The following is a 25905-nucleotide window of genomic DNA, read 5'->3' on the forward strand; positions in this document are numbered from 1 at the left end:
TTGTGATTTCATTGATAAATTCCAATCTAATTGGACCCCTAAAATTTTTATTGCTGGAATAATAATGTAAGTAATCCCATTTAACAGTAATTTTTTTCCTTTGTCTTATTATTAGAAGCCAAGAAAACTCTAGATCAGGGGTGTCCAACCTGTGGGCCGAGGGCCACATGCGGCCCAGTGAAGCATTTTGTGAGGCTCCGGTCGAGGGCGATGCAGTGTTTTCCTCTGCTGCCCTCGGGTGTTTAGTGTCTTGCCGGCTCCCTCCTCTGTCTTGCTGCAGTGCTTGCGCGTTTGTGCAGCCCCAGAAACATTTTTTTCAGCCAATGAGGCCCAGGGAAGCCAAAAGGTTGGACACCCCTGCTCTAGATTTTCTTTATTTAATTTTAATTTACAACTGGCCATCCAATCATGTATCAACAGTAAAACTTTTTCTATCCAAGATACATCTAATGGGAAATTTGAGGAAACAGGAAATATCAAGTTACTGTAATACCATCTGCATAAATATAGTGTAAGACTCGGAATTCAGTTAATTCCTTTTTCAATGAAGAAAGATTTTGAAGGTGAAAGGGGAGATCCCTGAGGAACACCACATGGTAAACTCCATTTATAAGAGAAAATTTTATCTCTTCTAGCCTGATATATGTGAGATCGCAGAAAACTATTAAACCTGACAGACCCAATGAATCTAGACAGTGCAACTAAATCAAAGGCACAACTCAAATCTAATTGTTAAATCAAGGCATTTTGTCCCAAAGATATAATACTAAATAAGTGATTTATTAAATAAACAAGTATAGCTTCTGTACTGTGGAGTGATCTGAAACCCGACTGAAAATTAGATAGAAATGTAAAATGATCTAAATAGTCTGATAAATTGAATACTGGCCAGCCCTTCTAGCAGTTTAGTAAACAAAGGGATTAAAGCTATTGGTTGGTAGTTTGAAACTTCACTAATAGATTCTTTGGGATCTTTAACAATAGGAGTGGCAATTATTTTACTCTAAAGCTTCCCCTTTGGCCCTTCACACCTCCTCTGAAATCACTTCCTGTTTCTGAATAGGCAGGAAAGGTCAGAGGAGAAGCTTCAGACCAGGCCACAGGCAACATATATGCAATGTTGCTGCTGCTGGAAACCAACAGAAGGCCATCTTTAAGATAGACCAGTGCATGGCAGAGGGAGATGTTGAATTGGGGGTGAGGGGGAAGATGGCAGCTCATACTGAGGACAGGGGTTGGGAGTAGAAAAGAGCTGAAAATAAGTTTGGATAAATAGGTGACATTGCACTAATGAATAATGCAATTGCAGGACTAGAGTGAGCACTGTACTTACAGTTGCCTGTACCTATGGACACCCTGTTAAGATGGGCCAAGGGCAGCTGCCCCTCTTACCCATAGATAAAAGTGTTATGATCCTGCTGACCCCCAAGATACCATATCAATCATATGAATGGTTGTGTTTTCTAGTTGTATTGAACACCGAGCATTGAATAATTTATGTCAATCATATTATACATTTAAACAGAGAATAATCAGAAGCAACACAAAATTATTCTGCATTACACCTCTATAGTTCTAAGATAAATAATATTTATTTTTATTAGTTAAATTAATTTGGCTTTGAGCCCCAGAGGGCTGTCTTCTTCATCCTGACCCCCACTGGTTATTTGGGATCAGTGGTTTAAGGAGGAAGGTAGGAGGAGAAAGCAATCCAGTGAACGATTCACCAGTCCCATGTTACAGCAAATTCAGTCACAAAAAAATTGTCAGGTATTCAGCAATAACAAATGGGAAAAAGGGAAGTGGTGAAAAAACAAGAAATCTAAAATAAAAATACAGACAGGAAAACAAACACACAGTTACAGCAGAAAAGTGCCTATAGATTCCTCAGGTAAACCTGTGGTGGTAGTGTTGCAAAACAGTCAGTATGCTCACAGAGCATTGCTATTACAGAGACACCTAGTGGTCAGTTAAATTACAGCACAGCAATCAATACTGAAGAGGTCGTAGCCTAATTCAGTGATTCCCAACCCTGTCCTGGAGGAACACCAGGCCAATCGGGTTTTCAGGCTAGCCCTAATGAATATGCATGAGAGAGATTTGCATATGATGGAAGTGATAGGCATGCAAATTTGCTTCATGCATATTCATTAGGGCTAGCCTGAAAACCCAATTGGCCTGGTGTTCCTCCAGGACAGGGTTGGGAACCACTGGCCTAATTTCTCAACCACAAAAGGATACTACTGTAGTCAGTCTGCAAAACACATGAGCCTATTGTATGTGCATAATAGCTCCCTGACAGGAGCACGATGTGAAGCAATAAAAAGAAAGGTTTTACAGGGAAGGATTCTCAAAAGGAATCAGATCAATTAGAAATGTGAATTTGTCCAATGAATGTGAGAGAACATTGGACAATCTAAACCCTCCTTCCAAACTCTATACAAAAACATGCCCACTTTAGTGCATATATCATCCTTCTTAAAAGTTCCTTGTGTAGATACAGCATTACTGCAGGTCTCTCCCATTTATCTCCCCTCCCTCCTCCCACCAATGCCCAGGACTACCAGTTACAATAGCACACCCTGCAAAGGCTTGTGGATTTTTGAGCAGAATGCTACCTCTGCTAGTCACTGAAAGAAATCAGCAATGACCTTCATTCCTGAACACCTTACGTCACCACTGCTTCCCCTGTGATTCATAATTTGAAGGAATGCCACAGCAGTTGTTTTATAAAGGTAATACAGGCTCCCAGGTGCAGCCCCAATAGGGCACAAAGCTGATGCACAAGTTCACACGTGCTCCAAGAAAAGGAATGTTTTGGCATTTATTCTACACACATACGAGTGAATTTTAGAAAGTGCGTGTAAACATCTCAAGTCCACTTATGATCTCCCCAAGCTAAGCCCTGGGAAAACCAACAAGCAGGTCACGTAAACATAGGTGTACTTTTCACATGCATTTGTGATCTTTCAATTTTATAAAATTAATTTTTCCTGTGTGAAATAGAGTTTGAATGCGGAAAAGGCTTTAAATAATTACAATAGTACTTCTGTGTAGTCTCTGTTAAAGGCAAAGGTCCCATATGCTGAATAACTTTAAAGGTAAAGAGCAAACCCCCCCCCCCCAATCCCAATTCAGAAGTATCATTGGTTGCAGTAAATACCAATTGTTACGTGTTTGTAATCCTTTCAGGGTTGTCTCAAGGAACTCTGGTGCTGAGCCAGGTTTTGCACTGGTATCTCCGCCCCCCCTCCCCCACTGGTGATAAAAGGATGCCACAATCCCAATCCATCATCTCTGCCTCCACTCCCCTTCCTATCTATAGAGGACCAGGGTTTTGGCACCTCTTATCCCTGGCCTTGAATCCTTTAAACATACAGGAATGTTGTAATGCTATATCAGATTTTTAAAATGTATCATTTTAGAAAGCTCTTTCCTTGTATAAAGTATATTCTATAAACAAAAAACAACTTAGATAAAGTAGATGCACCGAAAGAGTATGTATATTTTTATGTGATCTGCAAGTAGGTATTCCTGGGGGTGAGGGATGTAGTTATGATGTAGGCACATATTTCATATAACCTATGGAAACAAAAAAAGAAGCACAAAGAGCCTCAAAAATTGGGACTGGTCTTTACACAACAGGCCAGACACAGATCGTGTTTTGGCGCACAGCACCTATGTCAGGGGTCATCTGGGATTAAACAATCATAGAATACTAATTTAAACAGTGGTGCAATAACAAATCAGTAGGTAAACTTGGTGTTGCGCAGTCAACGTCTCGATAATAGCCATATAATTAGTTGCTAGCGTCCAATTATTGCTAGCTAAGGATTTATTAATCAATTCAGTTATGTGTGCAGCTTGGGCATGCACCTACCATTCAGCATACAACTTTTGGCATGCCATGCACAGACTAGTACATTCAGACATTAATGTCCTCTTTGGAGCAGATATAAATTTGTGTGAGAGAATTTGTGCATTACTGGGGAGTCGCTGCAGTAGGCCTATTTCATAAAGGCCTATGGGTTTGCCTTAGACGATATGAAAATTAAGTATACAGTGATATCGGACAGTTTTTTATGAATGCTTTTTAAAAACTTTGGTCCAGGAAATTTCTCCCTGACGTAGAAGAACAAAACATGAAGTCTTCGTGGAAATAAACCTGGATTGCACTGTGGCAGTGCCTTTTCTAAGATAAGTGCACATTTGAAAACATTTTATGGAGTGCAGTTGTAAAATTTAAACAAATTGAAACACTGCTTCACGGCCTGATGACAAATTGCGGATAACGTTATCTCTAGAAAATGGAGAGATTTTACCCTCTGATGGTCCCATAATATGTATAATCTAATTTTTATGTGAAGTGTTGCGATTGAGCTTACACAGAGGCTTTTTTGGAAATGTTTTACTATGAAATTATGTCCCACAAGCAGAAAAATTCAGCTTCTACAAACTGAACATAGCATTGCCAGATGATTATGGTTTTCAGTTTCTAAGTTGCTCCCGCAGCCTTACAACTTGGAACAATTTATAAATGGCATCACATCTGAAGAGACAATGTTGTCTAGAAAGCTAATATAAAATGCCATCTTTTAGATTAGTCTTCTGTGGATCTAATGAAAGGTAATGATTTGCTAGAAAAAGAACCCAGTTGTCTTTGGGATCAATATGGCTATCAGAATTCTATAAATCACATTGTACATCCATAAACTGGGTGCCTGAGTGGTCCCTAACCTGTTGTGTGATGTCACTTATGACATTAAATCAAAAGATGGACCAATCACATCCAATCTCTATGATTCACTATATGGCTGCTTCTACAACTGAATGGGGAAATGGTAGTAGGGGTTGTGGATCATTTTATAAAAAAAAAAAAAAAGAGCAAATCCTCTATCAACACTGTCAAGTGATACAAGATAGTATTTCTACCTGCCTTATGTCTTTCTGAAACACTGAGCTTGTATTAATATGGTGCATCTATTTTGGTGACCCCCCCAGTCGATCCAATTCTGAGGTTATCCAAAATGAATATGCATGATACACTTAAGACCCAATATAAACGACTTTATCTCTAGTATTTTCATTCTGGAAATCCCACTGGTTGTGAGGTCATCAGAACAGTTGTGGGAAACCCTTCTGTAATGTAAGAGGTATCCCACTGGCCTTTTCAACTAAGAGGCTGACTATCCACAGTTAACTGTATGAGTCAGTCACATACTGTGCAAAATGCGGTAATGATGGTACCAAAAGAGATAAAGTCTATACAGGAGGAGAGGCAGTTGCAAAAGAGGGCATGAGGGATAATTAGAAACTCTTCAGATCTGCTGTGTCCAATCTCTACAATAAATTTACACCGTCCCTGCAGTGCAAGTATACTTAGCAGCTCTGGGGACTAACCCTGGTTTTCCATCCTCCATTTAGCAACATATTCTAGTTTGCTTCTAGGCCTTCTCCTAGTAAAGAAATCAAGGTGGCTTATACTGGCACATTAGAGGGCACCTGTCCCCACAAATGCCTCCTTGAAAGTACAGGACTAACCTCTCTGCCCAGAAACCCAGCAGTTTTCAATACTGAAGTTTTATAACAAAGTATAAAATAATTGGACAGGGCAGCACATTCAGGATCACTACAGGATCTCCTTTCTTTTCATGACAAGACTGCTCTGCAGACTCATCCTTGACCCACCTTCCCTCAATGGAACACTTTACCAACAGTCTTCTTTTCTAGGGGAAAGGGATCTAGGCATCACACCGGCAGCTGCCTTCTCGATTCATACAGTAAACCATAATTTACTCCAAAGCCCTTCATTTTGCAGTATCCTTCTGATCAATATGCATTTAAATTAAACGTCACAGACCCAACAAAAGTCTTTGCTTGATTGAAAAGTTAAAAGTCATCAGAAGCCTTTGTTTTAATGCCTTCCAAATCTTGATGTTGTCCTGGGAATGCGTTCCAGCTAGAAAGTTTGTCTCTAAACAGCAACATGCCATCTATATACAATCCTTGATGCTTTCGGTGCCTGCTGTCTCCAGGAAGTCAATCTTTGCCCTACCCACCAACTGCAGTAAGGCAACAGCCTCGTGAGTGGCCCTGGCCACACTATTAGCCTCCCCAGTGTTGCTTCTATAGTGTTCCTAGTTTCGTCAAGGAACACGCTGGCAGTAGTGGTAGGCTCCAGTTAGAAAGTACTTGAGGACAGCAGCTCATGAAGACTTCTGAGCCTCATAATAGGCTTCCCCTTAACTGGGGATGAAGTTCTTCAAAGTCTTTTCAGAAGCGAGTAAGGTTCCTTATGATTCTGGCTTCCAACAATCTTCGTATTGCTTGAGCTTCATGAGAGACATTGTGATCTGAATCCTGGACACAGAAAAAGATATCTTTTGTTAGATTAATTGGCATTAATTGATCCCAAAGCTGATATGTTTCCAAACTCCCCCATTATAAAGCAGTTTCCTTCTTACAGCTTCCCAGGGGCCAATCAGAGCCTAAGGCCCCTCCACGGTACATCCCAGGATGCACCAGGAAGGCCCACCATCTTGAAGAGGCGGACCTGCCAGCCATAGGGAGTAGACATCCCTCCTGCTGGCCTTTATCTTAAAGGTAAAGGAGGGGGGATGGGAGACTATGACGGCAGGAGGTCCTGCAGACCTTCAATTTAAAGGTACAGGGGGATTGTCGGAAGGGTTTGGGGTTGTCAAGGGGGGCAGGGGACCCCAGTGGCAAAAGGGAGTGGGCATCCCTCCTGCCATCCTTCAATTTAAAGATGCGGGGGATGCCAGCATTGTCAGGGGCATTGAATGTCTCTTTGGGGGGGGAGGGAAATCGGTGGGAGGGAAGAATCAGGGGTTGTTGTTTTTTAATTTGCAGGGGTGTGTCTTAGCTGTCAAGCCTTACTTTCCAGTCAGTGCCTGAGCCAATCAGAACTCAGACACTAACTAGAAAGTAAGGCTATGACAGCTCAAACCCTGCTGGAAAGTTTTGCCCGCAAAGGTGGAACAACGAGGTTAGAGAATCACACGATGATAGAGAATAACCTGGAGTGCTCTTTTAAATATTAATGAGCCCATTCTAATTCATTTTTATATAAATGACCTAATTGTACTACATTTGCATGGCAGAGTCAGAGACTGCTAGGAATCTCAGATAAGACCACGGTGAGCCATTCTGATAATCGGCCAGTAAAAAACTGGCACGTTGAACCGGCTGGAACCAGTTTAGTGAACATCTTTATGAATCCAGCCCTTAGTCAACAGGGTCAAAGAAGGAAGGTTAAATTGGGGCAATGGGTCCATGAAGAAGAAAATTGCATTCTGGAGGCGGCTATGTGGGGGATATAGGAAATCTAGATTTGTATCCTGGGAAAATGAAGAAATGGAAGGGAAGTTGGTGATGAATGGAAGAATGCAGAAACTTAATTTTAGCAGAGAAATAATCAGCAAAAGCAGAGGCCAAGATATTGTCAAGGTAAGCAAATGTTAGGGTAATGGAAGAAAACTGGTTGACCAAACCATATAATTTCTTTGGCCAGTTGGACGATTTATTTATCAGGATTGTATAGTAATCCCTGTGAAGGGACTTTACATGGCAGCGATGTGGCCATGATAAATCATTACAAAAATTAAGAGTTGTAGAGGAGGGAAATTTGCACCAATTGCACTCAGCACAGCAAAGTTGTTGCTTTAGTAGACAAGAGTTGAAGTTGATACCATGGAGTGCTGGACAGACAACTGTACAGGTTGTTAGGGTAGTGCTTTGCACAAAGAAAAGATCCAGACCTGAGCTTGGTCTGAGACTGACAGAGAAAAAAAATCACTTGGAAGGGAGTTAAGCAATTTGAGGGGAGGGGAAGGAGAGGAGTGGTAGCAGGATTGGCCGGTGGGAGGGGTAAAAGGGCATAAGAGGATGATATGACAACGGACCTAGAGAGAATTTCAGGGAATAGAAAATAAGAAAATAATCTGTCTGTGGGAAGGAGGTATAAGAAAAACAAGAAAGGATCAGGCCTTCCAATGGCCTAGTGAAAACCTAATCCAGGATGTGGCCAGTGACATGCACTGAGAACGGGACATGAAGGATAAGTTCCAGTTCAGAGAAGAGAAAGGCGAAGGATTTATCACATGCTCGCAAACAGGTATCTAAATAAAGATTAAAATTGCCAAAAACCAACAAATTCATAAAACAAACAGCTATTATTATGATTGTGTATTGATGGCTTGTATTTGAATTATGTGGAATATATTCAGTGCGCGTTATCCAACAGTGTCTATGTATGAAGAGATTTCTTGAAATCAAAACATATTGAGTGGCTCAGGAAAAGCATCTTTTCATTCTAGAGTTTTAAGTGGCATTCTGCTGTTTCCCCACACTAAGATGCCGTGACTCACCGCCATAGATGTCAGCGTGATTTGCTCATAGTAGTGTATTGTCTGCTTTTTATTCGTGGTCTCTGGGTAACCGAACCCTGCAATATGAACCACATCACAGATGTGCAGTGCAAAGGTGATGGCTAAGAGGCCTGTGGTAGGTTTCTGGAAGAGGAAAAAAAAAAAAAGAGAGTGAGAGAGAAAGAAAGATAAGATGTAAATTTTTTGCAGATTCCAGTAATGACAATTACTGGAATCTGCAAAAAAAAATGTGAGATCCCAAAACAAACCCAAGGAGTCCCAAGGTGATGATAAAACATTTCTGTTTATTAAAGTTATTAAAGTTATTAAAGTTATAAACAATGACAAAGTCAGTGTTTGCAGCTGGAGAAGCACAACACAATATTGCTGTGTTTCGGCAGGGCTGCGTGCATCAGGAGTTGAATGCGCTAAAAAGCTATATATCAAGGATGGATTATAACTAGGGAAGTAATGATTGCACAGAGGGCTGCTGTGCATTGCACAGAGACAGCTAATACTCAGGCAGTCATTACTATGACTGTGTCGAATCATGCTTCTTTAGCTGTAAACACTGGCCTTGTCAATGTTTAAACGTTATTAAACAGAAGTGTTTTATCATCACTTTTAGGCTCCTTATCTTGTTTTGGACCTCATTTTTTTCCTTTTATCATTTGCTACCCTTGTGAGGATTTTGCTCTCCTCCCTCCTAACTACTACAGTATAATCTACCTACAAAAGATGTAACTGTCACATCCTTAAGACAGGACCTTTAATTCGGGGTCCACAAAATGAAGAATAAGTTTGTATTGCAGCATATTTATTCCCCCAGCTGTCCTTCTGCTCTCCACCACCCTCCCAAAGTAGTGTGATGTTACTTAACAGAGAAGGATGGCTGTCCAATACCACATGCCACTCCTGTCTACGGGCAAACTCATCTCAACCACAAGGCCTACCTAGCGTGCCCATTTTCTCTTCCTGGTCCAATCATGCAACATCTGCTAATCCTGTTCATGGAGGGGGGAGGGGAAGAATTAGCAGTATTATGACAATATCAGACAACCTCAAAACATTCAGAAAAGAAATCAAAACCCTGCTTTTCAAAAAATTCATCCAAATATCTTAACCCCTCCTCTTTTACCTCCAGAAGATTCACCTACCTTCAGATAACCTTCCCCCAAATTACCCACCTTAACACCTTCCAATTAAACAAATACCATAAATAGATTGTAACCTATCCTCTCTAACTGCATTCCATATGTATTTTTCATACAGTTCTTCACAGTCAGTTTAATTTCCATCCTATAAATTCACATATAATTTTTCTTTTTTCAACCATCTTTATTTTCTCTTCTTTATTAATTTCCAGGTACTTTAGTTAGATTGTGAGCCTTCGGGACAGTAAGGGAATTTTTTAAGTACCTTCTTACTTCTCATTTATAATCTTAATGTATATTTTCTTCAAACCGCTTAGAACCTAAAGGATATAGCGGTATATAAGAAATAAATTACATTACATTACATATTACAGCGGAACCAAAGTGCCGAGGCTCTTTTATCCAGGTTAGAAAACTTGTATTGAAAAAACTTACACTGTTGAGGATTACTATGGCAAACTTTAACCTCTGAACTCTATTTTATATTTCTTGTTAGTAGACCTATAGTATGTATAGAATTAGGACACAACCTTGTATTGTAAAAATTCTTCTGTAACTGTCATATTGTAACCTGTTAACTATATTTTATGTATGTTTAACCTGTAACCCGTTCTGAGCTCCCTGGGGAAAACGGGATAGAAAAATAAAATTGGTGATGCCACAAGAGTCATTTTATTGACTATTTATCACATTTATATCCTACATTAAATTATATCTCACATAAATTACAATATAAAATATAACAGTCCAATAATTCATTAATTAAAATATAGTACAGTATCATCATTGTCTCACTGACATCTACAATTTGGAAGAAGGCCAGTTTGGTGTAGTTTGGTTATACCAGGTCAAGGTCAGTCATATTCCAATAAGCCTTCCATCATATCTATTCTGCCAGATTTTCTCAACAAAATCCAACCCCTGATTCCTAGGTTTTACCCACATTACACCAATGGGACAAGACGGGCTCAGATATCTAATTGCTGTAACATTATGTCTAAAGGTCAGTGTTTAAAACAGGAGCTAATGGGAAATGGGAAAACCCAAGTCAATCCGAAATATCAAGTATTACATTACATTACATTACATTACATTAGTGATTTCTATTCCGCCTGTGCCTTGCGGTTCTAGGCGGATTACAAATTATAAGAGATCTGGATGCAGAACTCATCCAGCTTAGAGAACTCAAACACCTGAGCTACAGAATGACATGGGACACAGGAGCTCAATTTCCCCATCCCGTCCCCATGAGTTTTGTCGCTGTCCCTGTCCCATTTCTGTAAGCTCTGCCTTAACTGCACAAGTCACGGATACTTATGATTTTAAAGTGTTTGAGGCTTGGGCAGATGAGGACAGAGCTTGCAAGAATGGGGCAGGGACAGGAAAAAAAACTTGCGGGGACAGAAAAATGAATTCCCATAGGTACGGGGAAAAATTTGTCCCCATGTCATTCTTCAATCTAATACAGTACATCATAGATAGATCATCCAGTCCTGTGGCTAAGTTGATGGACTCATTCCTCCCTTACCGCATCTGAATTTGTCCTAAGATCCAATCTGTTTATTTCTTAAGTTTTTCATTTATCGCCTCACCTGTATTGTATTTGACTCTAACCTGCCACATGATCCTTTATTTACACTCCTATGTTACTTGTTGTTGTGCCCTCCCCTTTTATGTATGATCCTCTATCTTACCCCTATTAACCGAACTTCACGGTGTATTGTGGTATATAAATAAAATTTTATGTTATGTTATGTTATTGCAAGTCAAATTTACTGACCTTTCTGTCCTCAAGATAATCACTTTACCTGAACAAATGGCACAAACACGCACACATGAACATAAGAACAAAAGCATTGCCAAACTAGGACAGGCTGAAGGTCCATCAAGCTCAGTATCCCATTTCCAACAGTGACCTAGTTTCCAAGTCATGCGTACCAGGCAAGATCTTGTGAAACCCATTTTATGCTACTAATCTCAGGAATATGCAACAGATTTTCCATCTTAATAATAGCTTATGGCCTTTTCTTTGAGGAAATTGTTCAAACCTTTTTTAAACTCTGCTAAGCTATCTGCTTTTATAGTTTATTTATTTGAAATTTGCTACAATGATTAACTTTACAAGAAAAAAAAACTCAGCGGTGACAGTTTTACTACATTCTCTGGCAATGAATTCCAGAGTTTAATTATATATTAAATGAAGAAAAATTTCCCCCAATTTGTTTATGTCAGACCATGGGAGACTGCTGGCGATCTGCACCAATACCGGCGCCTTATCGGGCGACTGGCATTGAATTTCTAATCTGTTTTTGGTTGGCTAAGACATAGCCAGCTAGGCCAGTATTGAGCGGATTACCTGGTTAAGTCGTAATGGCCAAAGACAAACCACCCTTTTAGGAGGCTATATTTGGCCGCTGAAGTTAGCCAGCAAGCCACTAAACTTTGGCTGTAATTTGCTATGTCACGTGACATAGCTGGTCACCAGCCAATCCACTGAGCCAGATATTCAGCGGAAGATAATCAGCTATCTCCTATTGAATATTGGTTAGCTGGCTACATTTTATTTAGCTGGCCGGGAACAGCTCCTAGCCAGCAAAATAGTGCTGAATATCAGCCTCAATAAATTCATTTTGTGCCCCTTAGTCCCTATATTTTTGATTAAGTGTAAATAAGAGATCACAGGGAGCATGCTAGAACATTTTGCAGGATGTGAGAATTCCAGGAAGATACTACACAGCCCTTTTCTACCTTTGAATTTTCTTACCTCTTTATTTTTACGAGGAGGTTTAATAGAGACATTCAGCAATTTAGAAGCAGTAACTTCCATAAAATAAGGATTCAGGATCCGAACATTCTCTGGCTTCACATCCCAAATCAAAGGGGGTGATTTCCAGAAGCCTTTTCGAGACTGGAATAGGAAAGGACATCATTAGGGTGAATTATGGGTGCATTCTTCCTGTCAGATCACTGTTAAACGGTGATGGAAATGGCAGCTCTTCGTATGTGTGGTCATCGTGAGATAGCGAGTCATATAATAGCATTTCTATAAAGAAATTACTAACATTTACATGGCAAATACACGCATGTTAATGACCAGAATACTCTTTCTACTAAATCAAAGTAAACAGATAACAAACATACATATGAATAAACAGACCTAAAGAGGCCTTCACAATCCATTATATGCATGTGTGCGTATATGTATAGTTATATAAGTACATATACAGTGGCATAGCGAGGGTGAGAGGCACCGGGGTCCTCTGCTCCGTCCCCTTCCGCTCCTTCCCTGCCCCCTCCTGTCATGCGTATGTGCTCCTCCCCTTCCCCCGTACCTCTAACATTCGCATTGCGAGCAGAAACCCCAACCTGCTGCTTGTGCCAACGCCGGCTCTTCCTCTGACATCACTTACAAGGCACAGGTGCAGGAAGTGACATCAGAGGAAGAGTTGACGCTGGTGCAAGCAGCAGGTTGAGATTGCTGCTCACGTCGTGAATGTTAATGAGGTACGAGGGGAGGGGCGGGTGCATGGTATTGGGGGAGGGAGCGGAGGGGGGACAAAGAGGAGGATGATGCCGGCACATCCATTAAGATGGCACCTGGGGCAGACTGCCCCCCCCACCTCCCGTTACTATGCCACTGTACATATATAAGCCATTCGTTTTTTCAAAATAAGGAGGAAAAAGCTTCAGATCCCCGCCCCCACATTACAGAGATTGGGTGCAGGAAATGCTTTTGAAAGACAGGTATGTTTGTTTCCTATCCATATAACATGTGTATGCTTTTTCAGGATATACTCTGCATTAATTTTGTGCTTGTTGTGTTTATACAGCATTTTCACACCCTGAGGCAGCTTTACAAATGAAATACTGGCCAACGTCAACATATCAGATCATCTGCACAAGATAAACACTGTTTTCTTTGAGATATTCTGCATTGCACAAAGCCACCTTTTCATATGCTTGAGAAGGTGTTTTTATGCCCATGCGGTATTATTACTCCTTCATTTCCTTCCCCCAATCTCTGTAGGGTGGGGGTGGAGATCTGAGGTCTTTTCCTGCTCATATTGGAAAACCGAGTGGCTCATATATATATACAGTCAAACCTCGGTTTGCAAGTAATGTGGTTTGCGAGTGTTTTGCAAGACGAGCAAAACATTGTCGCAAATCTTGCCTCCCAAACTGAGCGTTGACTCGATCTGCGAGCCCCCACCCCCGAGAACCAGCATCGCGCCCTGCCCGCCTAACCCCTTACCACAATTGGACACCGGCATGCAGCACCAACCCATAGGACGTGCCGGTGCCAAAGGAGCCTGCCACCTGCCGGTGATATCTGCTGGGCCTTGAGCATCTGCGCATGCTCAAGGCCTTCTGGCTCCCACTCTCTCCAAGATTTTAATGAGATTCTCGGGTTTCTCCGGTTCTTGGGAACGATGCCGGTTCTTGGGGGTGGGTTGGGCGAAGCCAGTTCCCAGGGGTGGGGTGGAAGCGCGCCAGTGGCCTTGGGGGAGGGGGGGGGTCTTTTGGGGATATAGTGGGGTGGAGTGTAAATGCACCAGTGACTTCGGGGGGGAGTCTTTTTGAGATGTGGAATGAATCGCCCGCGTTTCCACTAACTGCTATGGGGAAAGTTGCTTTGATATACAAGCACTTTGGTGTACGAGCATGCTTATACACATATATACACACACATTCTTATGGGGGATTGTGAAGGCCTTTTTTTTAGGTCAAACCCTGTTTACTTTATGATTTAGTACTTTATGATTTATTGGGTTTTCTGTCTTCTCTTGTACATTATAATCAGCCTCTGCTGGGTCAGACCAGAGGTCCATCATGCCCAGCAGTCCGCTCACGCGGCAGCCCATCAGGTCCAAGACCTGTATAGTATTCCTTTATCTATAACCTTCTATCCCTTTTTCCTTCAGGAAATTATCTAATCCCTTCTTGAACCCCGATATCGTGCTCTGTCCTATCACACCCTCTGGAAGCTCATTCCAGGTGTCCACCACCCTTTGTGTGAAGAAGAACTTCCTAGTGAATCTGTCTCTTTTAATTTTTCCGAGTGCCCTCTCGTTCTTGTAGTTTTCGAAAGTTTGAAGAATCTGTCCCTCTCCACTTTCTCTATGCCCTTCATGATCTTGTAAGTCTCTATCATGTCCCCTCTAAGTCTCCGCTTTTCCAGGGAAAAGAGCCCCAGTTTCTCTAATCTTTCAGCATATGAAAGGTTTTCCATACCTTTTATCAATCGCGTCGCTCTTTTCTGAACCCTCTTGAGTATCGCCATATCCTTCTTAAGGTATGGCGACCAATACTGGACGCAGTACTCCAGATGTGGGCGCACCATCACCCGATACAGCGGCAGGATAACTTCTTTCGTTCTGGTTGTAATATCTTTCTTGATTATACCTAGCATTTTATTCGCCTTCTTAGAGGTCGCTGCGCAATGTGCCGACAGCTTCATTGTCTTATCCACTATTATCTTATCAGAATGGCCAGAATACCAATATATATATACACATGCATGTACACATACAAATGCAAATGACAGAAATACACTCTTCTGCCACTATCTCCCAAATTCTGTATACAGTGGCATAAGTTGTACATACAAAATAGGTGCGCACAACTGATTTGCGCACACAAGACCGACCAGCACCAATAATTGGCAATTAACACCTCATAATTGATGCTAATTGGCACTAATTAGAAATTACACACACAACTTGGGAGGCGCATTCTATGTGGTGTGCGTCAGTTCTAGTGCTCAAATCTGAAAAGGGGACATAGCCTGAGGAGGAGCACAGGCAGATCATGGTATGGAATACGCCCAATCCATGCACAACTTAGGTGCAGGTATTTAGACCTGTTTTTTCTTAGCCTAAATAGGTGCGCCTAGTGAAGTATACAGCCACTAAGCGTATGCCCCTTCTAGTATCGCACTAAGCGCAGTTCTAGTCAGCGATAATTTTTTGGGGGCGGTCTATATAGAATCAGGCCCTATGCATATATCTTTGATAGCTCATAGTTTGCAAGTGGGCATTTATATGAGTACAGTCTGGGTTGAGTGCACACTTGCACATATAACTTATAGAACAGTATACTTTACATGCACATTGCTGGAATCTAGGCACGAGCATTTACACCAGCTTTATGGTTGGAGTGTTTGCGCCTGAATACATATGTGTACATATACACAGATATGCTAGTATTCTATAAAGAAAAGCAGGACTTGCTTTCCTTTATAGAACAGGTTCCAACTAGGTGCCCTTTAGATGTCTTAAGTGCAGGACCCCTTTACAAAACTTCCCCGTTTCTACATTAGAACTCATTTTCTAAATTGGTGATGTATGCTTTTCTGCCCACCAGAGGAAGATGTAATATATGACTTGGACATGGAAGAATGTGGGAAAAAAAGATGACACAATAAGCAAAAACCATAAGGGGAATATTATTCAACAATATAGAACCATTCTTTTAAATTGTATTTTCCTTTTAAATCATATTCTCCACTGTAGGATCAGTTCCTATTTATTGTATATTGCTTAGAATTGTATTTTCCTTTTAAATTTTACTCTTCAATGTATGACTAGTCAATATCTGTTGTAAACCGCCTAGAACCATTTTTGGTTAGGCGGTATATAAAAATAAAATTATTATTATTATAATATAATCTCCTAATGCAATTTTGGAAAAGTTGATAGCACTGATGTGTTCCAAATAGGAATATGTAAAAACTAATTATTTGTATATATGCAAGAGTGAAAGCTAGTGAACTCCTGGCGAACCAGGGTTCTAGGCTTCAACAATTTAAAGATGAGGCAGGTTATAAACTGGAAAATAAATAAATAACCCTCAATAGAGAAAAAGATAGTATTGCAAGTAGATTGCTTTCCTTTCTGTTCTGGGTGCATCACTCCCCTGGTTTTTCCAGCACAATAAGAGAGTTGTCCAGGTGACCCCCAGTTGCACTTCCTCTGCTGTAAGCCAAGTTTCAGAAAGGATCGCTACACAGAACCTCTCTCTGCAAGTCTTCACATGCTGTGTAAGAAAATTTAATCCTGAATGTCTCCTTATGCTAGACTTGGACACCCACTGATTGGTCTTTCTATATGTAGTACGCTGCATAGCATTAGAACAAAACCAAGCCCCCAATGTGGTCTTTCTATATGTAGTACGCTGCATAGCATTAGAACAAAACCAAGCCCCCAATGGATCAATATAAAAGCCGTCTTTTCCTTATCATGACTTGGATTGCCATCCAGATGATTACCCAAAATTGGAAGAACTGCGACCATTTAAATTTCCCTTTTTGGTGGGCAAATCTGTGCTGCAGTTATAGATGTGAACGAATGATTGCTGATAATTTGGGGCATAGTAATTCATTTAAATCGGTATGGGGTCCATTGACATCTTACATTTCTTCAATATAGTAGGTCTTTGATCATGTGTTAGTTTTTGTTTGTTTTCAGGCACATCCAGAGAAGGGAGAGGGGGCAAGGGGGGATAATTTCTGTCTTAATTTTGTTGTTTGGCTATTTGCACTTGGGGTGGGTGGGTGAATGGGAGGATATCATTCATTGAATGAGGTTTTTGCGATAATCTATGTCTTTGTGTTTTATTGAATATCATTGGGTGGGTAGGAGAAAATGGTTGATTATGAATACGTGTAAGCTGAATGTGTTTTTACTGTAGTATTATATGTTACATTTTATGTTTTGCACTATTGAAGTTTGAAAAATCAATAAAGAATTAAAAAAACAAAACAAAACCCAAGCATGATTTTCAAAATAAAGAAATGTGCAAACATTTCATAATGGCTCATTTTCTTTTCTAATACAGAAACTTCACTGGCTACCCCTGGAAGCAAGAGTGCAATTCAAGTTCGCCTGTCTCTGTTTCAAATCCATCCTTGGCTCGGCCCCCCTTTACTTGGTATCCCATTTCATCCTAGACCGCCCATCCAAACTCACGCACAGAACCCACCTGTTCAGCTATCCTACCCTAAAGGCCTGCCGTTACAAAAGTTATCTAAACAGAACTCTTGCCTTCCAAGCAGGTCAGCTCAATAACTGGCTGGCCCACATCATCTCTCGCACTTCATCCTACTTAAACTTCAGGAAACTACTAAAAACTAATCTATTCACCCGATTCACATCCTAATACCCCTATACGCAGATTGTCTTGACCTTCTTCCCTGTACCATTTTGCCCTATTTGTACCTTTTGTAGCTGACTACCATTTTTTTCGCCGATTGTACCACTGTTCGCTGATTGTTCCTATTTTCTCTGTTTGTACCATTTTCTTCTCTGGTACCCATTTTCTCTGATTGTACCTTTGTACCATTTTCGCTGATTGTCCAGCCCTTCTTCGTTGTAAACTGCCTCGAACTACTATGGCTTTGGCGGTATATAAGAAATAAAATTATTATTATTATTATTATTATACTAATCTTTAAGCCCGTTACATTAACGGGTGCTCGAACATGTCTGTCTTTATTTCTTTCTCTCTCTCTCCTTAGCCACTTTCTTTCTTTCTACCTTTCTTTTTCCTTGGCTGTCCATCACCACCCCTTGCCTGCTCCCCCTGTCCATTTTCCCTTCCTTTTACCTCCCCTGTGTCCACCACCACCCCTTCACTGCTCTCCTTATGCAGCAGCAGCCCTTCTCCCTTTGTTTTACCTCCCCCCTGTCCAGCAGCACCTCTTTCCTTCTCCCCCTGTCCAACATTAGTCCTCCGTTCCTTTTTCTTCACCCCACCTGTCCATCAGCATCTCTTTCCTTCTCCCCCTGTCCAGCAGTAGGCATCCCTTCCTTTTTTATCCCCCTCCTCCTTCTTATCCCTATGATACCTTGCTCTGCCCCTGATCAGAGGCTCCCGACAGCCGCCCAGTTGCACCCATTGGAAAAGTTCCCACTGCCACATCCTGCACCCCTCCTGACGCGGCTCCCGCTGTCCTTTCTGTCTGTCTCTGTCCCTGGCCCCCTTTGCCTGTCTGTCTTTCTGTGTATCTCCCTGCCCCTGTGTCTTTCTTCTTTTCTTTCTGTCTCCCTTCCTCCCTCTGTCTGTCTGTCCAAAGCAGCATTCCATCCCCCTACATTTCCCTCCCCCCACACCAGTTCCCTGTGCACCTGCCCCTGTGTCTTTCTTATTTTATTTGTGTTTCCCTTCCTCTCTCTGTCTGTCTGTCCAAAGCAGCATTCCCTCCCCCTCCATTTCCCTCCTCCCCTCCACCAGTTCCCTGTGCAGCAGCATTAGTGTTTTCTCTACCCCCCCTCCCTTCCCGTGGTCCGGACTACAAACGTGGTGATTCCAGCAGCGCTTGCATCAGTCTCCACATGCTGCTTCGGGTCCTTCTACTGCCCTGATTTACTCTGGCACGTCCCTGATGACAGTGGAGGGGGGCGATCTTGCTGCAGGCTGCTTCTACTCTAAATGGTGCAGGGAGGACAGAGGGGAAAAATCGGACATCTGGATGGGGGTGGGAGGGGGGTGAGCGGTCCTTTGGGGTGGGGCGGGCAGGCAGGCCTGCAGGGGGAGATGCAGGCCTTAAAGGGGGGGGGGACAAGCCTTCATGGGGGGGAGACAGGCTTTCAGGGGGACAGGCAGGCAGGCCTTCAAGGGGGGGGGACAGGCAGGCAGGCCTTTAAGGGGGGGGACAGGGGGTGGGACAGGCCTTCAAGGGGGAAACAGGCCTTCAAGGGGGTGCAGGCCTTCTGGGGGTGCAGGCCTTCTGGAGGGGGTGCAGCCTTTGGGGGATTCAGGCCTTCAAGGGGGGGACAAGCCTTCAGGGGGAGATGTAGGCCTTAAAGGGGGGAGGACATGTCTTCATGGGGGGAGACAGGCTTTCCGGGGGGGACAGGCAGGCCTTCAAGGGGGGGGACAGGCAGGCAGGCCTTTAAGGGGGGGGACAGGGGGTGGGACAGGCCTTCAAGGGGGGGGACAGGGGGTGGGACAGGCCTTCAAGGGGGGGGACAGGCCTTCAAGGGGGTGCAGGCCTTCGGGGGGTGCAGGCCTTCTGGAGGGGGTGCAGCCTTCGGGGGATGCAGGCCTTCAAGGGGGAGACAAGCCTTCAGGGGGAGATGCAGGCCTTAAAGGGGGGAGGACATGTCTTCATGGGGGGAGACAGGCTTTCTGGGGGGACAGGCAGGCAGGCCTTCAAGGGGGGGACAGGCAGGCAGGCCTCTAAGGGGGGGACAGGCCTTCAAGGGGGGTGCAGGCCTTCGGGGGGGTGCAGGCCTTCAAGGGGAGGGACAGGCCTTCAGGGGGAGATGCAAGCCTTAAAGGGGGGGACAAGCCTTCATGGGGGGAGACAGGCTTTCGGGGGAGGGACAGGCAAGCAGGCAGGCCTTCAAGGGGGGGACAGGTAGGCAGGCCTTTAAGGGGGGGGGTCAGGCCTTCAAGGGGGGACAGGCCTTCAAGGGGGTGCAGGCCTCTGGGGGGTACCCTGGTGTAGAAGTACACAGAGGGAAGGGGGTGTTCAAAGAGACGTGCATATACCAGACTTTGGGGGGAAGAAATAATGGGTCTGAAAATAGAGGAGAGGGAGAGAGATGATGGACCATGGGATTTAGGGAGGGAAGGAACAGAAAGGGAGAGAAATTGGACACAAGGGATGGTTTGGAGGAGGGATAGAGATACATTACATTACATTACATTACGGATTTCTATTCCGCCTATACCTTGCAGTTCAAGGCGGATTACAAAAGATTTGACTGGACATTTTCCAGTGAAGATACAATTTTTTTTTTTTTTTTTTTTGACAGAGGAGAGATAGCTGGATAGATTCCTAAGGGGATTTAGGGGTTGGATAGTAAAATGACAGTGCTGAACTGTGTGATATGGACAAAGAGAATATTGTTAGAGTAGGTAGGATTACCATCTAATTTTTGGGTCTGTTTGCTTGGAAGGTGTTTAGGTGGGTTATTTGGGGACGTAATATCTTGAGGTAGGTGAAGAATGGTTAAGATATTTGGATGAATTTTTTGAAAAGCAGGGTTTTGATTTCTTTTCGGAATGTTTTGAAGTCGTCCGATGTTGTCAGCAGATTGGAGATGGTATGGTTGAGTTTTGCTGCTTGTGTTGCCAGAAGGTTGTCAAACAATTTCTTGCGTAGTGTGCCTTTGAGTGGGGGAAAGGTAAAAGGGTTTGGGGTTCTTCTGTGTCTTGAGGTGGAGATCTGGTATAAGCGGTTGTTTAGGTAGGAAGGGGAAGAGCCATGTAACGCTTTGAATAATAGGCAGTAGAACTTGAATTGAATTCGTGCTTGTATGGGTAACCAGTGGGAGTCTAAGAAGGCAGTAGTTTTGTGATCATATTTTCTGAGTGAGTAGATCAGTCTGAGGGCGGTGTTTTGTATGGTCTGGAGTCTTTTTATCATAGTGGCTGGACAAGGAAGATAGAGGGAGTTACAGTAGTCCAGCAGACCTAAGACTAGGGATTGGACAATTAGTCTGAATTGTGCTGGGTTGAAGAATTTTCTGATTTTACGTAGATTTCTCATGGTTAGAAAGGCTTTCTGGGTCGTCTTGTTGATTTGGGACTGCATTGTGCAGCAACTGTCTATTATAACTCCTAGGAGTTTTAGTTCGGGTTGTATTGGGTATTTGGTGTTTTTGATTTTCAGTTCTGTGATGGCAGGCGTTTTGGCCTGCTCAAGCAAGAGGAATTTTGTTTTTTCTGAGTTTAGTTTTAGTTTGTGATCCATCATCCATTTTTCTACTGTATCTAAGGTTGTTTCCAGCTTTGTTGTGGTGGTGGTATCTGATGGGTCGAAGGGGAGGAGTATGGTGATGTCGTCTGCGTAGCTGAAGGATGTGACATTTAGGTTATCTAGAGTGGCTCCTAGGGAGGAGAGAAAGAGGTTGAAGAGCATAGGTGAGAGTGGAGATCCTTGTGGAACTCCGCAGGGGTTTGCCCATGGCTCTGATTTTATATCATTGTACTTTACCCTGTAGGTTCTTGATTAATTGGGAAAAGAAAGGAAGAGATGGTGGGCCCTGGGGTGATGGGGAAGGAGGGAGAGATGCCGGATGAAAGGGTAGTTAAGAAAAGGTGGATCTGTGGAGGGAGATGAAAAAAAGGAAAGATACCAGACTTCCTGGGGAGGGAAGGGAAATGGAAAGGGAGGACAGAGATGGCAGATAGATGGTTAGCATGAAGAAAGAAGGAGACCCTGGCAAGCAAGTTATCAGAAGACAACCAGAGCCTGGGACCAACAAGATTTGAAAAATAACCAGACAACAAAAGGTAGAAAAATTAATTTTAATTTCTGTTTTGTGATTACAATATGTCAAATTTGAAATGTGTATCCTGCCAGAGCTGGTGTTAGACCGCAAACGTGAGCTAGGATTTAACAGAGAGAGGAAAAATCCTTTTTGTTTCTTTATTTTATTTACACCACAGCGCCAGTGTGGTTAGGAGAAGCCAAAGGGGGTGAAAAAGCTATAAAACCCACCAGGATTTTTGAAAAATATCACCCAACTGGGCAGGAAAATCGAATCGAAAAACCAATTAAATAGGCTGAATCGAAATTTTTCTTCCTGAATCGGGCAGTTTGCGCTACTGTCTCAGACTTTAGGACCTGGGATTGGGGAGAGATGGCATTGTCAGTACTTTATAATGCAAGTGAAACGAGGATTTGGTCAGACTTTTGAAGGGTCTGCAGAAGAAAAATATTGTATAGGCCGGGGACATGAGACAGCAGGAAATAGGAACTTTTCTTCTTTCTATTTTTGTGAATGGAAAGGCTGAGGATGTCAGAGAGTTCAGTTAAAATATGTGCTTTATAAAAAAATATAATAATGTGTTTTATAAAGTTTATAAGCATTGCTGGCCTACCCAGTGAGGTGTTCCTAGTGGTAGTGGTGGTGGTGATGGCAGTATGTCAATGTGTTGAGAGGAAGAGGTGGTCTGGGAAATTCTCCTGAACAAACTCAGGGCCCATTTCCACCCCTCAGTTAGTCCACTCCACTCAACTGGTTCACACACTGAGTGGGTCTTTGGGTATTGTGCCTAGGTAGTTGTTTTGGGATCTCTTCCAGTGGTTTGTCAGTATCTCCTTGTGGTCCAAGGAAGGAAACTTTGTTAACCTTAGCATTGACCTTTTGTAACAGTGCTGCTTGTGTGGCATTAGGCTATGTAGTGATCGAAAGAAAAAAACAGACCTTTGCACATTTTTGCACTTATAGGTGGGTGTATGAGGAGATTCACATTTCCTGCACAGCTAAGTCCGTGTGAAGTTCCCTTGTGCTTTATTTGACATCTAGCAAGGTCTCTGTTTGGAAGGAAAGATCTAAGCTTAAAAATGAAGTGGCCAGAAGTTATGGTAAAAGCAGATAGCTTAGCTGGTTTTAAGAAAGATTTGGACAAATTCCTGGAGGAAAAGTCCATAGTCTGTTATTAAGACATGGGGAAGTGTCTGCTTGCCCTGGATCGGTAGCATGGAATGTTGCTACTCTTTGAGTTTTGACCAGGTACTAGTGACTTGGATTGGGTACCATGAGAATGGGCTACTGGGCATGATGGACCATTGGTCTGACCCAGTTAGGCTATTCTTATGTTATGTTCTCATCTGTAGGGGCCTTTGTTTTCACTTCTTATTTTAATGTATTTTTTTTCTGGGAACTTATCAGTGTTTTTTATAATGGGAACAAAAATGGAAGAGAATTAATGTGTGTGGGATGAGGGGGTAACTAATTTCTTCAGCTAAATAATTAAATCCACCTCAACCAGACATAGGAGAACTCGCACACCATTCACCCACCCTCCAACCAAAAACGTCAAAAGAAAAAAACTGTTCGACAACCTCCTAGCCATTCGAGCTGCAACACTCGACCCCCAACTCTACAACCTATTGACCTCGATCACAGACTACAAAACCTTCAAAAAAGAAATAAAAACCCTTCTATTCAAAAAACACATAAAACCGAACTAACACAATCAGAACTGTCCCAAGCATCACCTGCAACTACTCCATACATACTTCTGATGTCATGACAATTCAGACATAATTTATGTTATGTTATGTTAGAAACATAGAAAAAAGCAGCAGAAAAGGGCTATAGCCCACCAAGTCTGCCCATTCCAAGTATCCCCTCCCCTAAATTTACTCCCTTAAAGATCCCACGTGAGTATCCCATTTTCTCTTAAAATCCGTCACGCTGCTGGCCTTTATCACCTTGAGTGGGAGTCTGTTCCAATGATCCACTACTCTTTCGGTGAAGAAGTACTTCCTGGAGTCGCCATGAAACTTCCCTCCCCTGATCTTCAGCGGATGCCCTCTGGTGGTCGAGGGTCCCATGAGCCAGAAGATATCATCTTCTGACTCGATGCGTCCCGTGATGTACTTATATGTTTCAATCATATCTCCCCGTTCTCTTCTTTCCTCAAGTGAGTACAGCCGCAATTTTTTAAATCTTTCTTCATACGTGAGATCCTTGAGCCCCAAGACCATCCTGGTGGCCGTTCGCTGAACCGACTCGATCCTCAGCACGTCTTTTCAGTAGTGTGGTCTCCAAAACTGAACACAGTACTCCAAGTGAGGCCTCACCATGGCTCTGTACAACGGCATCATAATTTCAGGTCTCCTGCTGACGAAACCTCTGCGGATACACCCCATCATTTGTCTTGCCCTGGAGGAAGCCTTCTCCACTTGATTGGCAACCTTCATGTCCTCACTAATGATCACCCCTAGGTCACGTTCCGCCATGGTCCTAACCAAGGTCTCACCATTTAGTACATAAGTTCTATGCGGGTTTCTCTTACCCAGGTGCATTATCTTGCATTTTTTAGCATTGAAGCCTAGCTGCCAAGTAGTTGACCATTGTTCCAGCAACATTAGGTCGTGTGTCATATTATCAGGTAATAAGCTTTTGCCTACTATGTTGCAAAGCTTGGCATCGTCAGCGAACAGTGATACCCTTCCTCTAAGTCCTTGCGTCATATCTCTTATGAATAAGTTAAATAGAATCGGGCCCAGGACCAAGCCCTGCGGCACTCCACTGATCACGTCCGATGCTTCGGATGGGGTACCGTTCACCACCACCTTTTGAAGTCTACCGCTCAGCCATTCCCCAACCCATGTAGTTAAAGTGTCTCCTAATCCTATCGATTTCAACTTGTTCAGTAATCTTCGATGAGGGACGCTATCAAATGCTTTACTGAAGTCCAAATATACCACGTCCAGTGACTCTCCGGCATCCAGTTGTCTAGTAACCCAGTCAAAAAAGCTAATCAGATTAGATTGGCAGGATCTACCCTGGGTGAACCCGTGTTGGTGTGGATCACGAGTTTTTCTTCGTCTAGGATTGTGTCAAGATTCTGTTTGATCAGTGTTTCCATGAGTTTACACACTATAGACGTGAGACTCACTGGTCTGTAGTTTGCTGTCTTAGTCCTGCAGCCCTTTTTGTGGAGTGGGATTACGTTGGCGGTTTTCCAGTCCAAGGGGAACTTTGTTATGTTTGGAATAATGGTTACATATATGAGGTTCAATAAAAGAATATTTTCACTCCCTGTTTCTATTCTGACCATTTATACCGTTTCATGGTTATTACAAAAAATATTTTTTACATGAGGGGTGGGTGGGGGGGAGTGTCAAAAAATGATGGGCCCCGGGTGCCACATACCCTAGGTACGCCACTGTGTTTACATGTGCTGGACCAGAGTACTAAAAGAACTCAAACATGAAATTGCTAACCTGCTGTTAGTGATTTGTAACCTGTCGCTAAAATTGTCTGTAGTACCTGAAGATTGAAGGGTGGCCAATGTTACGCCAATTTTTATAAAGGGTTCCAGGGGAGATCTGAGAAATTACAGACCGGTAAGCCTGACTTCCGTACTAGGCAAAATGGTGGAAACAATTATAAAAAATAAAATTGTGGAACACATAGACAAGCATGATTTAATGAAACAGCATGGGTCTTGCCTCACCAATTTGCTTGAATTCTTTGAAGTTGTGAAGAAACATGCGGCTAAAGGTGATCTTGTTGATGTAGTGTATCTAGATTTTAAGAAAACTTTGGACAAAGTTCCTCATGAGAGGCTCCTGAGAAAATTAAAGAGACATTGGATAAGTAGCAAAGTTCAGTTGTGGACTAGGAATTGGTTATCGGATAGAAAACAGAGGGTAGGGTTAAATGGCCATTTTTCTCAATAGAGGAGAGTAAACAGTGGAGTGCTGCAGGGATCTGTACTGGGACCAGTGCTATTTAATTTATTTATAAATGATCTGGAAATTGGAATGACGAATGAGGTGATTAAATTTGCAGAAGACACTAAACTGTTCAAAGTTGTTAAAACACATGCAGATTGTGAAAAACTGCAGGCAGACCCAAGGAAATTGGAAGACTGGGCGTCCAAGTGGCAGA

The 25905-nt window shown here is 42.7% G+C and overlaps 1 protein-coding gene across 13 annotated transcripts in view; it reads right to left on the reverse strand.

The window, feature by feature from the left end:
* Nucleotides 1-1570: 1570 nt before the first annotated feature.
* Nucleotides 1571-25905, reverse strand: part of ST3GAL4 (ST3 beta-galactoside alpha-2,3-sialyltransferase 4) — a 434440-nt gene continuing 410105 nt past the window's right edge. For all 13 annotated transcript variants that reach the window (XM_033917742.1, XM_033917743.1, XM_033917738.1 and 10 more), the window contains 3 exons: nt 12306-12449; nt 8388-8531; nt 1571-6360 (listed from right to left, as the gene is read on the reverse strand). In XM_033917742.1, coding sequence (XP_033773633.1) covers nt 6274-6360; nt 8388-8531; nt 12306-12449 — 375 coding nt within the window. In that variant the 3' untranslated portion in view covers nt 1571-6273. The remainder of the gene's footprint in view (nt 6361-8387; nt 8532-12305; nt 12450-25905) is intronic.

This window comes from Geotrypetes seraphini, chromosome 13 (genome assembly GCF_902459505.1).
Source record: "Geotrypetes seraphini chromosome 13, aGeoSer1.1, whole genome shotgun sequence".
NCBI lineage: Eukaryota > Metazoa > Chordata > Amphibia > Gymnophiona > Dermophiidae > Geotrypetes > Geotrypetes seraphini.